At 40.7% G+C, this 20,210-nt stretch overlaps 2 protein-coding genes and 1 long non-coding RNA gene across 5 annotated transcripts in view; 1 reads left to right on the forward strand and 2 right to left on the reverse strand.

Annotated features, from left to right (window-relative positions):
• The window catches only part of C2H1orf105 (chromosome 2 C1orf105 homolog), a 62,684-nt gene extending 49,943 nt beyond the window's left edge, over positions 1–12,741 (reverse strand). For both annotated transcript variants that reach the window (XM_072648623.1, XM_072648619.1), the window contains exon 1: positions 12,658–12,741. In XM_072648623.1, coding sequence (XP_072504724.1) covers positions 12,658–12,678 — 21 coding nt within the window. In that variant the 5' untranslated portion in view covers positions 12,679–12,741. The remainder of the gene's footprint in view (positions 1–12,657) is intronic.
• Positions 12,742–13,318: 577 nt separating this feature from the next.
• Positions 13,319–20,210, forward strand: part of LOC140529744 (uncharacterized) — a 36,309-nt gene continuing 29,417 nt past the window's right edge. The window contains exon 1 of the long non-coding RNA XR_011975667.1: positions 13,319–13,424. This is a non-coding gene — a long non-coding RNA (uncharacterized lncRNA). The remainder of the gene's footprint in view (positions 13,425–20,210) is intronic.
• DNM3 (dynamin 3) overlaps positions 15,353–20,210 on the reverse strand; it is a 626,037-nt gene continuing 621,179 nt past the window's right edge. Inside the window, exons 21-22 of one of the 2 annotated variants that reach the window (XR_011975664.1) lie at positions 15,936–16,501; positions 15,353–15,545 (exon numbers count right to left, since the gene is read on the reverse strand). Coding sequence is in view for 1 of the 2 variants with exons in the window: in XM_072648609.1 (XP_072504710.1) it covers positions 15,509–15,545 (37 nt within the window). In the remaining variant the exon portion in view is untranslated. The remainder of the gene's footprint in view (positions 15,546–15,935; positions 16,502–20,210) is intronic. The other variant, XM_072648609.1, reaches the window with a different exon arrangement.

The following is a 20,210-nucleotide window of genomic DNA, read 5'->3' on the forward strand; positions in this document are numbered from 1 at the left end:
GCTAGTATGATCTCATCTTACAGATAAGGAAAATGAGGCAGACAGGTCAAATGTCTTGTGCAGGGTCATACAGTAAGTGTCAGAGTCTGGATTTGAGCCCAGTGCTCTAATGGCTCCATCTAGCTGCAAGGGCATGGAGTATGGACAAGGCACACTCATCCTGACTTTTCAGCGTGGGTCATGATTACCTGCTGAATAAAATTCAAATTCTTTCACCTGTCATCCCAGATATTCTGTAACCTTCCACCACCCTTCCAGTTGTGGCTCATACTGATTTCATCTGCTTTGTGCTCAAAAAATTGCCATTGGAAGTAGGCAGGAGAGTCCTCTAGCTTCCCCTTCTCCATGGCTAGAGGTATGTCATTCATCTGGCATATGCTTACATAACCTGCAGCTCGCAAGCTGTAAGCAGCCCACAGGCATGCCTGTGAAAGATGTAGAGGAAGTTTTCCTGCTAGCCACAGGTTGTGCAATGGGCCCCAGCCATTATGTGATCTCCGACCCCAGTGCTACATGGAGACTGATGTCTCTTGTTGCTAACAAACTTCTTCCTAGGACTACTCAGGGCAGCTCTTGTACCCTAGTCCGTATTGTAGTTATGTAGTAGCCCCCTGCCAAGCTCTGAGCTCTATGGAGGCCGGGACCATAACTTATCCAAACTTTGTATCTTTCTCAGCATCTACCACAAAGCTCTGCACACAGTAGAGAAATCATTGTTGATTAAATTCATGAATAAATGGAAAAAAGAAAGATGACCAGTAAAAATACACCAGTTTTTCATGAACTCTGGGCCCATGTTCCTGTAATTTCTTGGGGGTACCATTCACACTGAACTGGAATCCTAGAAAGCTGTATCTCAGGGTTGAAAGGGACTTCAGAGGACATCTAGTCCAGCTTGTATTATGCTTAAACTATCACTGCACATGAGGCCATTGAATCATTGTCTAATAGCTTCCAGTGAACAGGAGTACATGGCTAGTGCACAAGGCAGCCAGTTTGAATTTTATGTTTTCCCTGACCTCAGGCCTGAATTTGCCTCTTTGTAACATTCATCCCTTGCTCCTAATTTTGGTTCACTTTTGGTCAAGTAGAATGAGTCTATTCTTCCATGTGGCAGCTCTTCAAATACTAGAAAGACAGCTGTCACCCTCTGTTAGTTCCTTATAATACACACTCATGGCCTTTCTTCATAGTCCTCTGGATACCTTTCAGTTTACCAAGAATATGTGCCCACATTCAGTGAAAAGGCAGGGAATGGGGGAGTATCCTATGAGGAACAGCATAAAGGCCAGTGTCAGTACCCAAAGGGGAATAAAGTGAACACATCGTCCACATTGTGCTCTGACCAAGGCTGGTTGCATCAGGATCATCGTCTCCCTAGTCTATTAAGGCAGCTGAAGATTATATTTTTTGCTTGTCATGCCACAGTATTGACCTATTTAGGGCTTCATCAAGGTCATAGATCATTTGACCTCAACCTATGGATCCTTTTAAAATTAGGTTAACAGCATCTGCGTCCTGCACAGACTTTATAGATATTCAGGGTAATGTCAGTAGGAGGGGGCAAGGGAGGATTTTCATTTGAAGTTGGTGTTCATATAGAATGAATGAAATTCCATTCCTTTGTGGAGACTGGGTTATTTTTCTCTGGAAAGATGTTTCAGAGAAGTGGTTTTGGTCAGGATGTTGGACCAGTGTCTTAAGCCATGTAGTCCTTAGGGTGTTCTTTTAAAATTTTGAATTCAGACAAATGAATACTTCAACAAATCTTTGATGATTAGAACACACAGAGTTTTACTATCTGGGGTGGAACTGTAGGATAGTTGAATGAGTTTTTTCACAATCCACATATGAAAGCATAGCTCTGATTATATCTATCCCCTTCTTGAAAAAGCCTTCATTTTTTTTTTTTTTTTTGTCAATGCAGAAAATTCCAAAGTCTTTACTCTGACATTCAAGATTTTCCATAACAGGTCTCCAACCTATGTTGCCAGCCTTATCTCATAGTATTCTTCTATATATACCCTATGATCCATCCAGATAACTTTGTATTTGGAGATATATCCTTTCAAGCTAGTGGCCCTGGGCACAAGGTAACAAAGAAGCAGGAAAAAAGATGAATTATTCTGATCTGCTAGCCCTGATCAAGAGAAGACACACACAACTCATTGCTGATTTGTCCATAAGGAGAGTGGCTCCATGTGATCCTCAACCCAAAGCGGACAAAACAGTATTAGATATAATTAGTGTTAGATATAATGAGGAAAGGTTTGGGAAACAAAACCAAAAACTTCCTAGAACTTATGTAACAAATATCGATGTAAACTCTGATGCAGCCACATTTAGACCACTTTATGTAGCTCTGGTTGTCAGACTTGATTAAGGATATCATGGAATGTCCAGAGAAGGGAAATTGGAATGTTAGAATGACAATATGAATGGAGGAAATAGTAAATTCTATAGGAGGTCAAACTAAATTCAAATATATGTACACATATACACATACATATATACATGTATACACATGTGTATATATATATGTGTGTGTGTGTATTTTATCTGTCTAAGGTGAGAACTAAAAAGGAATATAGTCAAAATTTAAAAATCATAATTTTTGTAGTTAAGGTCAAAATGGCCTTGAAACTTGATTGGCAATTTTGAAGTAACTACAATAAGGGTGATTTGCAGTTTCAGTTAGAAATTCAGGCCATTAGTCCTTCATGCCATAAGCAATGAGATTATATACTTATTACTGCCAAGAGGTGGGAGAAACAATAAATACAAATAAATTGCAAATGAATAGGGCAAGTTTGAGTGATAAGTCATAAAGGGCTACTAAGTTCAGAAATACTTAAATCATTAATGTTCACCTCAGAGAGGACCAGAAAGGGCTTCTTGCAGTAAATGGGATTTGTGCTAAATCTTGAAGAAAGCCAGGGAAACTAAGAGGGAGAGCATTCCAAGAATGGGGGACAGTCAGTGAAAAGGCAGGGAGTGGGGAAATATCCTGAAAGGAACAGCAAAAAGGCCAGGGTCAATACCTAAAGTGGGATAAAGTGTAAGTAGCCTGAAAGGTTGTAGCCAGATTTTAAAGAGCTTTAAATGCCTAACAAAGGATTTTGCATTTGGTCCTGGAGATAATGGGGAGCCACTGGACTTTATTGGTGCCGGGGAGGGAGTGACATGACCAGACTTGAGCTTTAGGAAGATCTTTTTGGCAGCTGAGTAAGGATGGTCTGGTGTTAGGAGAGACTTGAGACCAGGAGACCAAGTATATGAGAAATATTGTGAAGGTAGAAACAAGACCACCTCATAATAGATTGGATTTTTGGGATGCATGCAAGTGAGAAGTTGAGAGCATCTAGGTTAACTTGGATTCAACAGTACCTCTTCCAACATTAAATGAGAACCTGCATAGACCTTGGCCTAAAGGGACCAAGGTCTCCCAGTTTATCCTGGGTCATCTCCAGTCATCCTGATGAATATCTGGTCACTGGATCCAGATGGCTCTGGTGACCTGCACAGCCCTCCCTCACTCAAAACAAAGTCAAGTGTAAGTCATGTCATCATTTCTCTGATGGCATGGTCTTCTTCAGCAGTGAAGGGCAAACACAAAATAATGCTCAGTGACCTTATAAAAAAGGTCTCTACATGGCCACCTTGGTGGCATCCTTGACTTCTTATTTGTATTCAAGTGCAATTGTCTTCTGGGAATGTGTGTAGGGTTTTATCAAACAATTAACTACAGTGTTTTCAGTGAGTGAAAAATATTCAAGGACCTCATACAAAGCATGAGCAAAGAATTAAAAGAAAAAAGATTCCACTTTTTTGTCAGCAGAGGGGGCTAGTCATATATTTATTTATATTGAATTTCAAGCTCAGTAAATGGTGAAGCAGGTCCAAGCAACAGTGCCATCTTGTGGATATCTTGAACTCTTTCTTTCTTTCTTTCTTTCTTTCTTTCTTTCTTTCTTTCTTTCTTTCTTTCTTTCTTTCTTTCTTTCTTTCTTTCTTTCTTTCTTTCTTTCTTTCTTTCTTTCTTTCTTCTTTCTCTTTCTTTCTTTCTTTTTCTTCCTTCCTTCCTTCCTTCCTTCCTTCCTTCCTTCCTTCCTTTCTTTCTTCCTTCCTTCCTTCCTTACTGCCTTTCTTTCTTTCTTCTTTCCTGCCTTCCTGCCTGCCTTTCTTTCTTTCTTTCTTTTTCTTCCTTCCTTCCTTCCTTCCTTCCTTCCTTCCTTCCTTCCTTCCTTCCTTCCTTCCTTCCTTTCTTCCTTCCTTCCTGCCTTTCTTTCTTTCTTCTTTCCTGCCTTCCTGCCTTCCTGCCTTCCTGCCTTTCTTTCTTCTTTCTTTCTTTCTTTCTTTCTTTCTTTCTTTCTTTCTTTCTTTCTTTCTTTCTTTCTTTCTTTCCTTTCTTTCTTTCTTTTTCTTCCTTCCTTCCTTCCTTCCTTTCTTCCTTCCTTCCTTCCTTTCTTTCTTTTTCCTTCCTTCCTTTCTTTCCTTTCTTTCCCTCTCTCTCTTTCTTTTTCTTTCTCCCTTTCCTTCCTTCCCTTTTTTGTGTGTAAATAACATCTAACTATATTTCTTCCTAAAGACTTTCGCCTATTCTCCAAGCTCCAACCAGTTAAAGTCTAATATTGGCATTGAAAATTGAGGCCTTCATAATGTTAGTGACAGAAGGAGCTGATTCAGGAGATAGAGATGAGGAGGGGGAGCACTGCATGTGTGGAGGGTGGCCATTGATGATGTCTGGTCAGTAGATGGTGTTTCTTGTGAAGGAGCAACAAGGAGGCCAGTGTCACTGGACTGCAGTGTATATGGTAGAGAGTAAGGTGTAAGAAGACAAGGGAAGCAGGGGCCCAGGCTGTGAAGGACTTTGAATGCCTGAAAAAAGGATCTTATATTTGATCCTAGGGGTGATATGCAGCCAAATAAACTTATTGAATGGGGTGGAGGGATGAGGGAAGGATCACATGGTCAGATCTATGCTTAAGAATTTCATTTTGACAGCAGCACTGCTTGGACTTTTCATCCTGTCTGATTCTTGTCCATGATTTTCCATAAATCCCTTGTGAGGCCTCCCTCTCATTCTTTTCATATTTAATGGATACCAGTCCAGCTCTTGGCCTATTTGTTACCTCTCTCCCTTACTATGACCAGACCACTTCCTTTTTCAGTCATACATAATGTGTGCTGTGGTAATCGGATAATGTGTTACCCCCCCCGTAACATATGTACATTTTAAGAGCCCCTTTCTGGAGATTTAATATTTTTAGTAGCAAAAACAGTAGGGTTTTCATGTACCATATGAGGATGGTGGGAGGATTTCTAAGCAGGTAGACTTTTTGCTATCCCTTAAATCAAAGTACTTAATCATTTTTTGGTATCTGGTTCTAGGTGTGATCCTTCTAGATAGGAAACTGAGGAAGGAGTCATATTCATTGTCTGATTAGAAACTATTTCCTGAGCCTTAATTTAAGCCAAAGTAACTAAACATTCAGATTTGAGGCTCAGAGTTTGACCTAAAGGGAAGATACCTATGTAAATAATGTCTGCCTCTACTGGTTTTACCAGAGCGAAGACAAAATGTGATATCTCTCAGCTGAGAGGAGATGGAGGGGACTAAGATCTAATATTGGCTAACTTCACTATTGGGACAGATGTGAAGAGGTTAAGGAGAAGAACAACTTCAAAACTTTCTGTTCATGCAAGTTAAACAACCCCTCACGCTCTGCTTTACTTAGGGCCTTCCATAATATTCCAGACACACTATCTACAGCCACCAATGGCTCTACAGGGCTTGCCTTTTTATCCATGCAACCCTCCCACTCACTCCGCTTTCTAGCTACACATAGCTGCCTGATGCCCTGAGACCATTCCACCTGAAAATGAAACCCTGTGGATAATGCTAACCTATGGTAACTCATTCTTCAATCATGAATATACTTCCACACCACCACAGTCACTCCATGCCAGTGATTCTGAACATCTGCTTGCCATTGTTCAAACCCATTCTCCATCTTGCACTGACTGATACCATATACTTATTGCCCTCAACCCTCCCCCCTCAAATCCCAACCAAAAACTACTCACCCCTTCCACTGTGCCCTCTGGAATGCCTGCTCCATAGGCAACAAACTTACTTTCATCTTAAATCTTTTCCTTTCTCACTTCTGCTTTCTGGCTCTCACTAAGATCTGATTCCCCCTTGATGGATAACATAGCTTCTCTGGCCACCATTTCTAGCACTGGATGATGCACTTTCATCTATTTTCCCTGATTCATTGGTCAAGGAAGGGGCGTTAGAAATTCTTTATTCCCCATTGCCACTTCTAGGTTTTTTCCTTGCCACCATCATATGGTAACCTCTCCTTCTCTGAGTGAAGTTCATGCATCCACCTCTATTACCTGACCAAAATGCTCTTGGTGATTGTCTACAGACCTCTAGGATAGTCTTCCTTCCTCAATGAGTTCAATGCCTGGATCACAGTCTTTCCCTCTTCCCATCAAACTAGAGGACTTCAACATCCATATTGATATTCCTTCAAATATCTTAACCTCCCAATTATACAACTTATCCATTTCCCATGACATTCAATATTTATATTTAGGAACTCTGAAGTTCTTTTATCTCCTCCCAATCTGTTGTCATGCCACCTCTCTCTCAGCATTGTCACTCCAAACCCTGCTTATCCTCACCTTGACCTTAAATCTTAGCAACCCTCAGTTATTTCCAAGACTAGGGGTGACTCTGTACAGGCTATACTTTCTTCCATTCCTTGTACTGACTCCCTGGAGAGCCAATTCAACTTTACACTGTTCTCTTCTCTCAAGACACTTGCCCCTTTATCCCATGAAAGATCTGGCCTTTTCAAATCCCAGCCTTGGAATACTCCCACCATCCACTGCCTTTATTCCCATTCATGTGCTGTTCAACCAACCTGGAGGAAATCATGAAACTATGCTGACTGGGACTACTATAAGTTTATATTAGATGATTTCAACTGGGCCCTCACTAGAGCAAAGCAATTCTTTTACACCTCCCTAAATGAGAGAGGAGCCAGCTAGGTGGATCCATGGATAGAGCACTGGGCCTGCAATAAGGAGGAACTGAGTCTACTGTGTTCAGCCTGAGACACTTACTAACTGTGTGACCTTGTGTGAGTCTCTTAATCTCTGTTTGCCTATTCATTGGAGAAGGAAATGGCAAACCACTTCAGTATCTTTGCCAAGAAAACCTCAAGGGTAGTATAGTCTACATGGTCACAAATAATTGGACACAACTAAATGATTGAATAACAACAAATAGATTTGCTCTCCCACTCACTACAGTGCCTTTTCCTCCTGTAATCTCTTCTGGGGTGTGTGTGTTTGTTTGTGTGTGTGTGTAACATCACTCTCCTCTTTGTTCTCCTCTTACCTGTCTGTTCATTCCTTTTCATCCCTTTTGCTGAATCATCACTCAAATGATTCCCCCTAATTGTGGCAGTATTAAAAGTGCCTATCCTCAGCACTCTTCTCTTTCTATGGATGTAGGTTCATTCCTAGTCTTTTATTCCTGGCACTTAGGACAGTGCCTGCCATGTATAGGTGCTGAATAAAGGCCTGTTAATTGCTGAATTTTCTAAGTGCTTTCTAAAGATGAATGAGGACAACCTTACAGTATTCCTGAGACATGAAATAGGAAGAAGCATGGACATGGAAAAAATTGCCACTAAGAATCAACTGCTCAGCTTCCTACCCCACTCAGTGCCCTGGCCAGGCTAGCCATGGGGCTCCTCTACTCATGTTTTCTCTAGTTTCATCAGGAATTTCAGAAATTACAGGCTTGTGGGGGAAGATAATTCCTCAAAATATCCTGGCACCATCAACTAGAATTCTCACTGGCCTATGGGAAATCCCTAAGGGAGGAAGTTTAGGACAGAAACTAGCAGTTGCTAACCCTCATCCCAAATGAGATCCCAGACCAGCCTAAGATTTTCTCCTATTCTGGACAGAATGTTTCTATAATTCTTGGGTCACAATATTGGTATAGGGGATCACATCTCTTGGACAACCAACTGGACAACTAATTATTTTTTTAGTTAGTTATGGTTTTTATCACAAGTTGTGAGGCTGGAGAGAGTTGGGCAGGAAAGGATGGCATTGCTCCAACATCTTATCAATGAAGTAAACAATAATCATTTATTAAATCACCACTATGTGCCAGTTCTGGCTTCTAGGGACATGGGGACAAAAGTGAAATAGTCCTTGCCTTCAAGATACTTATATTCTAGGAGAAAGAGATGCAGATAGATGGTTGGATAGACAAACAGACAGACTGATTGATTGACAGGTACAAAATACACATAAATCAGTTAAAGATAACCTTGGATGTGAAGACAGTTGAAGACAGGAAATAGGAAAGCACTCCAGTATAACGTAGTCCCTGAGCTGAGAGATGCAAGAAGGGAGACTATTCTAAGCATAGGAGCCAGTCAATACAAAGATAGAGATGGGAAATGGAGTATAATGTAAGAGGAATGGCAAGAAGGCTGGTGTAGCAGGATGACAGGGTGTTAGGAAAGAGTGACAAAGGAGTGACAAAGACTGAAAAGGTAGGATGGTTTTCAGCAACATTAAATGCCAAACACAAGAGTTCATATTTGGCCATAAAGGTTATGTGGAAACATTGAAATTTACTAAGTGGGAAAGAGGAGTGGGGCTATATAGTGAGACCTGTGCCTTAGGAAAAATAGTTTGGCAGCTTTGTGGAGCATGGATCAGTTAAGATGCAGTAGTCCTCTTGTACAGTGAGCAGGAGCAGGAGTGGGGTAGTGGGTAAAGGAAGAGCAGGGGAAAGTTGCAGAGACAGAAACTACAGATGATGATGTCTGATTGTATGCACGGGATGAGAGAGAATGAGGAGTCAGGGATGACACTGGAGTCTCAAATCGTTATTTGAGCTGTGGTACTAACTTGGGGGAAAATAGGGAAATTCAGAAAAGGGATGGTTTTTGGAGGAAAATAACCAGTTCTGTTTTGGACATGTTGAGTTTCTGATGCCTACAATATCCAATTTGAAATGTCCACTAGGCAGTTAGTAATGTGAAGCTACAGCTCAGGAGAGGGACTCAGGCTAGATAAATAGTTCTGGGATTCAGCTGCATAGAGATCATTAAACCCATGAGAGTTGATGGAGTCAATAAATGAAAGGATATAGAAAGGAGATTATGATTCAGCAAAGGAAACTGAGGAGCTGTGATCAGGCAGGTAGGTGGGGGACAAAGTAGGGTCATGAAATCAGAAAGGAGGGGAGGGCTGTCATCAGTATAAAAACCTTCAGATAAGTGAAAACCAATGAGGATTTAGAAAAGACCTTTGGACTTGGCAACTAAGATATCTCTGGTAGCTTTGGAGAGAGTTGTTGTTGTGTTTGTCCTTCATTGCCGAAGAAGAACATGCCATCAGAGAAATGATGACATGACTTGCACAGTTTCAGAGAAGTGATAAGGTTAGAAACCAGAATGCCAAGGGTTTAGATGAATGTGAGGGAAGGTATGGAGATAATGAGGGTGGACAGTTTTTTTCCAAGGGATTTCACTCAGAAAGGAAAGAGAAATATAAGATAACTAGTGGGGATGATGGTAGGACCTAGTGATGGGGTTTTTTTAAATGATGGGGAAACTTAGGCATGTTTGTCACAATTAGGGAAGGAACATGTAGATAGATTAGAAAGAGGGAGGAGTGGTTATGAGAACAATTTGCTAGAGAAGATGGGAGGGCATAGGAACAAGGTTACTTGTAGAGGAGGTAGCCTTGGCAAGAAGGGCCACCTTTTCATCGGACACTGGAAAAAAGGAGAAGATAGAGGAGTGTGGAAAATATCCAGGGCCCACAAGATAAGGAGCAGCACTGAAGATGGTCTTGATTCTCTCTGGAAAGTTGCAGGCGAAGTCCTCAGCTAAAAGGGTGAAGGAAGGGAGGCCTGTGAGGGACTTGAGCAGAGAAGCATGGAACAGCTGCTGTGGTATCTGGAGAAAGAATCAATTAGGGAGGAGTAAAAAGATTCCCTTGCTGCTGCATGGGCCCAGTTGAGATCATATCATGTACGTTTGTAGTAAATGCAGTCAGCAGGGTTTTGTAATGTCCTCCAGTGCCATTCAGCAAGACATGAGCAGGAGTGGAAGAGCTAAGTGATAGGAGTAATTCAGGGTGGATATTTGGCAAGGCAAGTGTCAATGGGACAAAGGAGCCAGTACTGGAGAGTAGAGGACAGTGTAGACAGGGAAGGGAGGAGGATGTAGCAAGAGGTGATGATGGTCTGAGAGGGTGCTGAGGGGTGGGGTGAAGGGAGGTCATGGTGAGGATGAAAAACACTTTGAAAGGAGTCAATCATAAGGAAAGGTAAAGCAATAGGCCCCCTAAAAATTGAGTACAGATGTGTTACTTTTGTTCTAATACTTGATTGATTTCTAGGGGGAGCTTCAGAGGATGACTTCTCGTATTGTGCTCTTTCCTTCCTCAGTCTAAGCAATATTCAGACTCAGAGGGCACTAGGACATGCATGACACCTTCTCCATTTTATCTTAACTTCATATGCAAAAAACAGATCATGTGGTTTCAGTGGAAAGAGTACTGGGAAAAGCCTCAGAAGAAGAGGGATTGACTCGAGCCTCTGCTGAGCAAGGCTGCAGGTTCCTCCTTTGTAAAAGGAGTATGTGGGAGCTGGGAGGTGGAGCTGCAGAACAGGTTTGTACTATTAGTGGCGATAGAAGACTCAAATAGAAATGGGAGAGCCACTCCATCATACCTACAGATCCCTGTGAGTGCATATGGACTGGGGAAACCATATATAAACATCATCTCCGTTCCACAGTATTTTTATGTATATTTTCCAGTTACACTTTGATCTGGTTCAGCCCCACTCAGTGTTACAACACTGAGGCCACGATGCTGAGGACAGTGTCTGTGGCACCTCGGAACTCTGAGGACCGCTAAAGCATCTTTTAGCTCTGATGATTCTGTGACAGTACTTTTGCTGTGAACGAGTCACTGATATAACTTGGGATTGGGGCTTTTAGGCAAACATTTCAGAAAGGATCCCTTACTCCAAAATTGCAAAATAAACAGTATTTATGCCATGTAAGACTGACTTTTGTCTATGCAGCAGAAAGCTTTTTGGGGGGGGGAGGGACAGGGAGGTGCTGCTGGAAAGTGGGGAAAAAAAAGAAAATTGGCAAGAGATCTCTCCTTAATCTGATCACTCATACTTTCTCCATTGCCTCTTAAATTTTGTCTACTTCGAGCAGAGCGATAGCACCCCAAACTGATCCTCAAGGAAGGAAACAAGCATTTATTAAGTGCCTACTGTGTGCTAGGCTAATCTGATTTGATTCTCACAACAACTCTGTGAGATAGGTGCTATTATTATTTCCATTTTACTGTTGAGGAAACTGAAGCAAACAGAGGTTAAGTGACTTGTCCAGGGTCACACGGCTAGTAGCTGTCTGAGGCTATATTTAAACGCTGGTCTTCTTGAGTCCTGGCCTATCTCTCTACTAGATGCCTCTATAAACTAAGTGATAAGTTGGCAGTAAATTTAGAAGCTCCATAAACCACTTCTGAGCCTTGGAGGTGTCTAATGAATAGTTCTTGTTCAATTACCTGATCTTTTGAGTGGGTGAGGCCTTTGGCATAGCCTGTCTAGAAGTACATCTTGATTCGTGTTTTGAGGATGCATAGTTTGTATGGATCTAATGGTTTGTACCTATAGAGTTCTTTGCACATGCAGAAACAGGACACCCAGGACCTGAGAGCGTTTGTTGGAGAATTCTATTTGACCTAAATGTGGTTGTGCTGGCGTCAGCTCACATGCTAACCCTTGTCCCACATAAGCTGGTGCCCTGGCTTGACAGGCAGAGCAGTGATGCAAATGAAAAAGGAGAGCCTCAGGCATCCTGGTGTTCCAGGTCAGGTGGTGTATGTGTATGTTGATGCAAATACAGATGGATGGATGAGGTCCTCACCTAGGAAGTTCATATTATTCACACTGGATTCACCTTTGGAAAAGGTTTGTTTCAGAAGCATAGGGCCCATCTGAACAGTCAGGCAATCATGATTAAAAAATCAAACCAAGCCAAACCCACTACCAAGTGCATATTTCTGAGGATTTCTATTGTATTTAATGTTGACCAAAGTGAAAATATGGAGGTGAGCAAGTACCAAGTTTCCCCAGTTGTGGAGAAAACAGGAGAATGAGATCCAGTGGATCCTGGGGTTGTCACAGGATCTCTCTGAGTTTCAATGTCCTCATTCTTGACAATAGTGCCTTACTACCTAGAAGGCGTCAGAGAGTTATCAGGAGGAAATCTGGGCTTTGTACATCTTACAGGATAACCTAAGTGCAAGCTGCTACAAATAGTAAATACTATGATCTCTGCCTAGGCAACCAAGTGCTCACCAAGACAGATCTGCTTAAAAATGCCTTGGGTGTCCAAGAAGGCAAGTGAAAGGCTGTGCTAACTTTTGCCCTTCTCACCAGAACTAATTGTATTTTCCTGTGGGTTTCCAAGATATCAGGTGAAAGAGCTGTCAATGAATATGTAATCTAGAAAAGATTAAGGACATTCCTCTACCACTAAATCTGGCATGAGGAAAAGATCAGTGGAAGGATTATCTTACCTTTTGGGGATTTTTGCCCATCTCTTATACTGATGAGCCTTGGTTACCTGGTTTTGGAAATCACCAGCTGCATGTTTTCTTCACTGAAATGTTCCAAGACATTGTGGAATAACTTCTGAGTTAGGAGTGCTTTGTTAGTACATAATGACAGGGTCAACATTCCAATATTTCCCCTTTTTTTTTTTTTTTTTCTGAAACAGTCCATGAAGTAGTCAGGACCCTGGTTCATTCTTCTCTTGGGAAAAGAGCAATCTGGGCTTCTGATTGGTTGAAAAACAAATTCTGTTCCTTTCTTTCTTAGATGTCAAAACTTCTGAGTTCTGGAATGGTGGATTATACTATTATGAGTGATTTAACTGGTTGATACTATTCTAGAACTCATGCATCTATTGTAGCTGCTAAGTCAATAATGGTTGTTCCTGAAATGGCACCTAGATTTAGTATCATGACATTTTTAGAAAAGAAAGAGTAGTTGAATTTCTCTGACCATCAATAGACCATGATCACTTGGAAGGCACTTTGTCTTCTCCAGGTCCCATAGATCTTTATGCCCCATCTTTTGTTGAGAAAATACAATAAAATGGAGAAACAGCATTAAAATATAATGCGTGTTCACCTTGCTGTGGTTTATGTTGTTAGCTGCTTTCTCCCCCACACCTCTTCTCTGTTATTTCTTGCTGCTTTCTTTTCAGAAATATCAAAGGGACCATCCCTTCTTATAGGGAGACTAAAGCATCTGCTGTGCTTTGGACACTCCTGGTCATCAGGTCAGTAACTTTAAAATAATCCTGAATATTTTACTTTCATAATGCTAGGTTGTGCAGAATAGGAAAAAATGTTTGGGATGATTTCCAAATGGAAATTATTGAAAAGAGCAAACCAGAAGAAATTCACATTTATGTTTTTATATTTTCCTGGAAGGGATATAACAAACCTAGAAATAACATGATAATATGGGAATGCTATATAATAAGAATATTGCTGCAGATACAACAAATCAAGAGGTTTGCCTCAAGGTAAATCTCTTGAAAGGGCAGGAGTACATTCTATCCAGGACAATGCATCCATTTAGTCATCTCCAGGTTAGAGTAAGTTTGGAATGACCTCCTTTTACTTGTGCTTCTACTTTTCCTACTTATCAATAACTATAAACCATTAGAAAATAATTCTTTATCACTTTAAAGAGGGAATTATTATAAAATTCCATATAGAATTCCTTGCTAAAAAGACTTTGTAGTGTCTCACTGAAGTTCACTCAAAGATAGTTTTATGTAGGAAAAGAAAATATAACTGGAAGCTAGGTGGTGCAGTGGATAGAGAAGTAGGCTTGGAGGAAGATCTGAGTCCAAATCCTGTCTCAGACACTTACTAGCTGTGTGACTCTGAGAAGTTCACTTAACCTGGTTTGCCTTAGTTTCCTCATCTGTAAAATGAGCTGGAGAAGGAACTGGCAAACCATTGCTGTGTCTTTGCTGAGAAAATCCCGAATGGGGTCATGAAGAGTTGGTTATGACTGAACAACAACAAAACTTGCACATCTGAGAGTGGGCCTAGCATTTTTATCTTATAAGATCATGGCATCATAGATTTAGACCTGGAAAAGTCCGAGGGAGCCAAAAAGGCAATTCCATAACCTTGCAAATGAAGAAACGGACATCTGGAGGGCTCAAGGGATTTGCCAGACTCACAGGCAGCAAGCAGCCGGCCTGGGATTTGAAGCAAGGCCCTCTGACTTCAGACCGGCTTTTATCATGCATCTTCTAGGTCTCCAGTCCTGAAGTTTGTATCCTCCACTTACCCAGAGGTATTCAAAGACTGAGAACTTTTTCATTTCATAGCTAATATATTAAAGTCTTCCTCATGGAGAGGCATCTGTAGGATTTGGATGTGACAAGAGTGGATTTTGAAGTTGAAACCCCTTCATTGTTTAGTCTGCTCAGTCCCACAGATAAAGAAGGTAGTTTCTTTTATTCTAATTTAGACAATACAGAGTTTCACAAAGTGTGAACTGTATCTAAAGCCATTGTGAATTATGGAAAGTTTATGCCCTATATATGGTGTGATTTGTATTCCATTAGGAGTGACACCCTTTATCTAGTTCCATTTTTCAGGACAGTTGTCTTTTTAAAAAGTGAAGAAAAAAATTTAAAATTATTTTCTCTCTGTTGAAACCTATGCCCTAGATTCTCTTCTTCCAAAACATCGTCACTCAACAAAGATCATGTTTTTTCTTAAAGTGACAGCATCCCTTGGATGTTCTACCCTATATTCTGGGTAATATTTCTTTGTCTTGCAGTTGCCAATTGGAATTTGGGAGACTTTATGTGATTCACACTTCCTGTTTCTTTCATGATCTAACATATTTTATCTCCTACTGTGAGAGTTTAGGAAAAGGTAGACATAATAATTCTTATTTATGGGATTTCCAGAGGCCCGATTAAAATAATCCAGACCATTGTGACTCTTCTAGACAATCCCAATTTTTATTTAATCTTCTCATTGGCTCTCACTTTAAGAGAGATCATTTCCCTCTGCCAGAATGATGTCTCGTTCTGTATTCTCTTTTATATTCCCAAACTCATTAAACCTTCTGATCATTTCTGTTCTTTCTTCCTTTTAACTAGTCTGCATTTCAATGTGCACAATTTCCATTTAAACTTTTCCACTTAGCAAAGGAAAAAACAGACACATCTAATTTCTTTATACAGAATAAACTTTTGGTGTTTTATTGTAGGCAGTGATCAAAAATAAAAACTTTTCTGTACATGCAGCATACAATGCCAATGAAAGCTGTTTTCAATACCACGATATAAATGCTGTTGGATACAAAAGGAGATGAATGGTGAGTGTGTTAGGATGGTCGTCCTGGAACTGCAGGAGGGGGCCGCCTAAAGGAAAACAAACAAAATGACAACAAAAAAGAAAAACACAGACAAGGAGGGAGTTTAAATCATAAAACATTCAAATGCTGCCATGCAAAAAATATCCCACAAAGTTAGTCACATTCAAGCCAAGCACAAACAAGCCGGGTTGGGGGTGGAAAGAGGAAGAAGAATAAGCCGCGGCAGGAGTTGCTAGAGCTTTCTACAGCAGGCTTTGCTGACCACCATCTGGACTGGTCACCATACACAGGGGGCTGGAGCCCACTACTGTATTTCAACTGTAAAAAGACCTGTGATTTTACGTGTATGGATAGTCTTTCCACCAGTGCAGGTCACAATTCCTTTACATCTTAGTAAATGATCACATGAGATGCTCTGGCCCCAAATATCTCTTACCTGGTGACCCTCCTGGTAATGTTGAGCCTATGCACACTGAGCTTGGCTAGTCTTTAGATGGTCCTCCAGCCAGCCCAGAGTCAAAGCTTTTCCAGCATCCTAAGATCTGGCAGAGCTTGTCCCTTGCTAGAAAACTTTCACACCATGAAAAATCATTGCAGTGAGAATTTAATGGAGGTATCGTAGAGTGATAAAATGAAACCCACAATCACATTTCAGAGGAATTTCAGGCAGCACTAGAAATCGTTTGTGGTTATATCATTGGGTCGCTAGGATGTTTCCAATGATCTTAAAAAGTGTAGTGAGTACTCCCAAAACGAGGACCCCCAAAATATAGAATATGTTCAATTTTTCTTTGGAAACAGCAGAGGGGAAGGTGGGGGTGAGACTCTGGAAGATGTTGTAGCATTGTAGACTTGAATTCTGAAAAACTGGGTTCAAGTAAAGAGTTACTACTTATTATCTGTGTAATCTTGGCTATTAGGTCTCAGTTTCCTCGTTTGTTCAATGAGGACGTTGGACTAAAAGGTTTCTAAGGTCTTTTCCAGCTCCAGTGTTCTGCATTTCTGCTAGAAGAAATAAACAAAAATTAAAATGAAGGAATCTTAAAAAGGTTGAGAAAAATCTCTATTATAGATCTGTCTTTTAGGGTAGAATTGGGATAATGGGAACTTTTGCAATTTCTTCTAGAATAATGATGACTTGGCAAGGTTTGAGTTTGGTTCCTGGAGAGGCTGGGAGGCCAGATCTGGTCTAGAGTTTCTCCAACCTGTTTTAGAGAATGAGCTTCCCTTCCTACCCACATCCCAAAGGCACATAATCGGGGCTTTCAGTTGAAGTTTTTAATCTGCTGTGGTAAAGGAGCACACCAAGCTTCTTCTGTCCCTCCCACAGAGATCTCATACCTTTATATGGATAGGGCAGAGGCCAAGGATATCACTCATCCTTGCTCTTGCCTCTGAGATTTTCTAGGCAGGTGAAGATGTATTGCTGTAGTATTAGCTTTTCTTTGACAGACTAAACGCTAAAGAACTACTTTTGCTTGACTGAAAAATTTCTAAATTTTCACCTGTTTCCTCCTTCTGGCTAGCTGGCAGTGGATTTCTCATTAGATTTCATAAAGTAGATGCCTGATTTATGTACATGAAGGACTGGGATATATCATAATGTTTTGCTCTCATACAAAAATCCAGCATTCCATCAAAAGTAAAACTCCTATTCACATCCTTCTTTCTGTGATCCACTGTAGGTCATCAACATAATATGCCCTGTAGGACCCTCTTTTCTGATACCAGTTTAGGTACACATTCACTTTGACTTGCTACCATATTACTTTTGTACAAATACTTCAGGGAGGCAAGGAAAATCTTTCTTCTGTGGGAGGCTCATAGGTCAAGCTCAATGATTAGGTTATTTATGAACAATAATATTTTTTAATTTCCAATTTCAGAAAATTGACTACTAGGTGATGAACTTTTGGCTGCAATTACTCATGACAGTGACTAAGATGTGGAGAGGAGTTACTCTCTCTATCAGTGGAGGGCATCCCCCCAATCAGTGAAATTTCAGATCTTTAGCAAAATTGAAAGTTAAAAAATAGATTTTCAGAACTGGAGGAGACCTCAGAAGTCATTTAGTCCAATCCATACCTAAAGGAAAGTCCTTTCTATAACACCCTCTTACTTGAGAATCAGAAGAAACATACTATTCCCTGATGCTTTACATTCTCCTTTTAGAGAACTTGCAGCATCCACTTGTTGCTTCTAGTTCTGGCTTCTGAGCATAAGAATAATAAATCTCTGATATGTGACAAGCCTTCAGATACTTGAAGACAGCTATCATGGGGGTGGCAAGGATGGCGATGATGACATTTCATCAAAACCTTTTCTTCTTCATGAGAAACATTCCCAGTTCCTTCACCTAACCTTCTTATGGTATGATCTGCAGGTCCTTCATTATCCTGATAATACACCTCCAGATATGACATTTGTCCATATCCTTCCTAAAATGTAGGATCCAGCATTGAACAAATGTAGTCTGACCTCCTTAGACCTGGACGCTATACCTTTCTAAATGCTGTCCAAGCTTGCATTATTAGTTTTTGGCCACCATATCCCACTCAGATATCATATTTATTGGCATAAAATTGAGTAAAATAGCTCCTAATAATTGCTTTAATCTCTTTGTTGGCGGTGAATGCACTCTTTCGTATCCCACTCTTGACTCACTCTGAGCTTGTAGTCCATTTGATCCATCAATCCACTGAAAGGGATAGTTCTTTCTTTGCCCCTGCTGATCTGCTGTCTAGCCATACCTGCCCCATCTTGGACTCGTGAAATTGATATTTGAACCATAGCATAACACTTCACATTTAAACCTATTAAATTTCATCTTCCTAGATTCAGCCTCATGATCTAGCCCATCAATACCTTTGTGAATTCTGATTCTGCCATCCATCATTGACTATTCCTCCCAGTTTTGTATCTTTTTCATATTTGTAAAGTATGGCATCTATACCTTTATTCTAGTCATTAACAAAATATTAAATAGCGTAAGACCAAGTATAGGACTCAAGTGTTTAGGAGCCTTCCCACTCATTTACATGATCAATAACTTGATAGTGTTACATAGCCTTTCTGTTATAAAGGGTCTGCTCTTCTTTAGTTTCAGAAACCCTAGTAATGGGTATCTCTGGTATTTTGATGAAGGAAGTATAATTAAATTCCCATCAGGATCAACCAGATTTATTACCAGAACAGTAAGAAGAAACTATTTTTGAGTTTTGATGGGACTAGTGAACAAATTAATTATCTCAGCAGGGTGGGGAGGTGAGACATATTGAGCAACAGGACGATGGTATGCAAGGAACTGCCAGCACATACCAAAGCACTATATTTCTTGGGAATAGTCTAATGAATTAACCCATAAACAAAATTGGAAATTGTAAATGCCAGTGATGGAGAAAAAAGAATGTATTCTGTCTGAAAATTTTAATGGAATTTGTGTAAAGCACCAGATGAAAGTTCATTTTGAGGAAAGATTCACTTTGAGTAAGGATTTCTTAATGACTCCTTACTCTCTCTGTATCTTGATTTTCTCTCATCCTCAGTAACTATCAAAGAAAATACTGTGGTGGTGATAGAGATTTAGAGTTTTAGTAATAGAGCTATCATGGCTCCCCTGTTTTGTTTGCTTTTTCAATGTGTTTAGTTATTTTTGGATTGAAAAGCAAAACCTATGACTAGGGTGGCATAACTGGGACTTTCTCACAGGGTTTCAGCATCTACAGGTATGCTTTTCCCTGGGCCCACTGTTCCCAATGATTAAGGGATATCTGGTTCTGTTCCTTTCCTACTTAATTTCCATGCCCTTCCCCTTCCATTTTCTTCTGGGGCTCCTCAGTGTACTCTGACCTGATAGATTCCCCCTCACTGTCAAATGAAACTATATGAATGCGAGCCCTGCCTCTTTCCTGGGGACCATCTTCCATCATGAAAGTTCCACTCCTCGTCTGTCTCAATATTGAGTCTACTTCCTCCCTTGGGCTGCGCAGTAGGGCTACACCCAAACAGGGAAAACTGTCTTCCCTCTCTCTCCTCCACCCTCTACTAATCCAAGGATTGCTCACATGAATGTACATAACCAAGGTAAACTGTTCTCTTCCTCATCTCCTCCCCATCTTCCTTCTCTTCATTTGGAGGTTGCCTAGTGCTCGTGCAGCTCCTGCCCATCTCAGGGAGCCCACTTTTAAATAGGTGCATCCTACCTCTCCATGTTCCTGCCTCCAACTTCATCTCCTCCTGGGGACTGCTCAGTTGAATGCACCCAATAGGGCAGGATTACATTGTGTTAGACAAATGAATGGTGGAAAGAACTGGGAATGTCTAATCTGGAGAAGAGAGGACTTGCTAGGAACATGACATCAGTATTCAAAGATATGTAGGGCTACAAAATGGATGAGAAGCTATACTTGTTCTGTTTGGCCCCAGTGGGCACAACTGGGAGCAATGGGAAGACAGTGCAAAGAGAGGAATTTAGACTCAAGGAAAGAAAAAAAGTTCCTAAAATTAGTTCTTAATAATTTAAGTTCTTCATAATTTAAAAGTGCAGTGAGATGCTTTGGGAGGTAGTGGTTCCCCACTCACTGATCTTTGAGCTAAGGCTTAGTGACCATTCATCAGGTCTGTTTTGGAGGGGATCCTTGTTCAGACAGAGGCTGAACTAGAAGGTGTATCTTAAAGTCCCTTCAAAGTATGAGATTTTGTTATTTGGCCA

The sequence above is a fragment of the Notamacropus eugenii genome, chromosome 2 (assembly GCF_028372415.1).
Source record: "Notamacropus eugenii isolate mMacEug1 chromosome 2, mMacEug1.pri_v2, whole genome shotgun sequence".
Taxonomy (NCBI): domain Eukaryota; kingdom Metazoa; phylum Chordata; class Mammalia; order Diprotodontia; family Macropodidae; genus Notamacropus; species Notamacropus eugenii.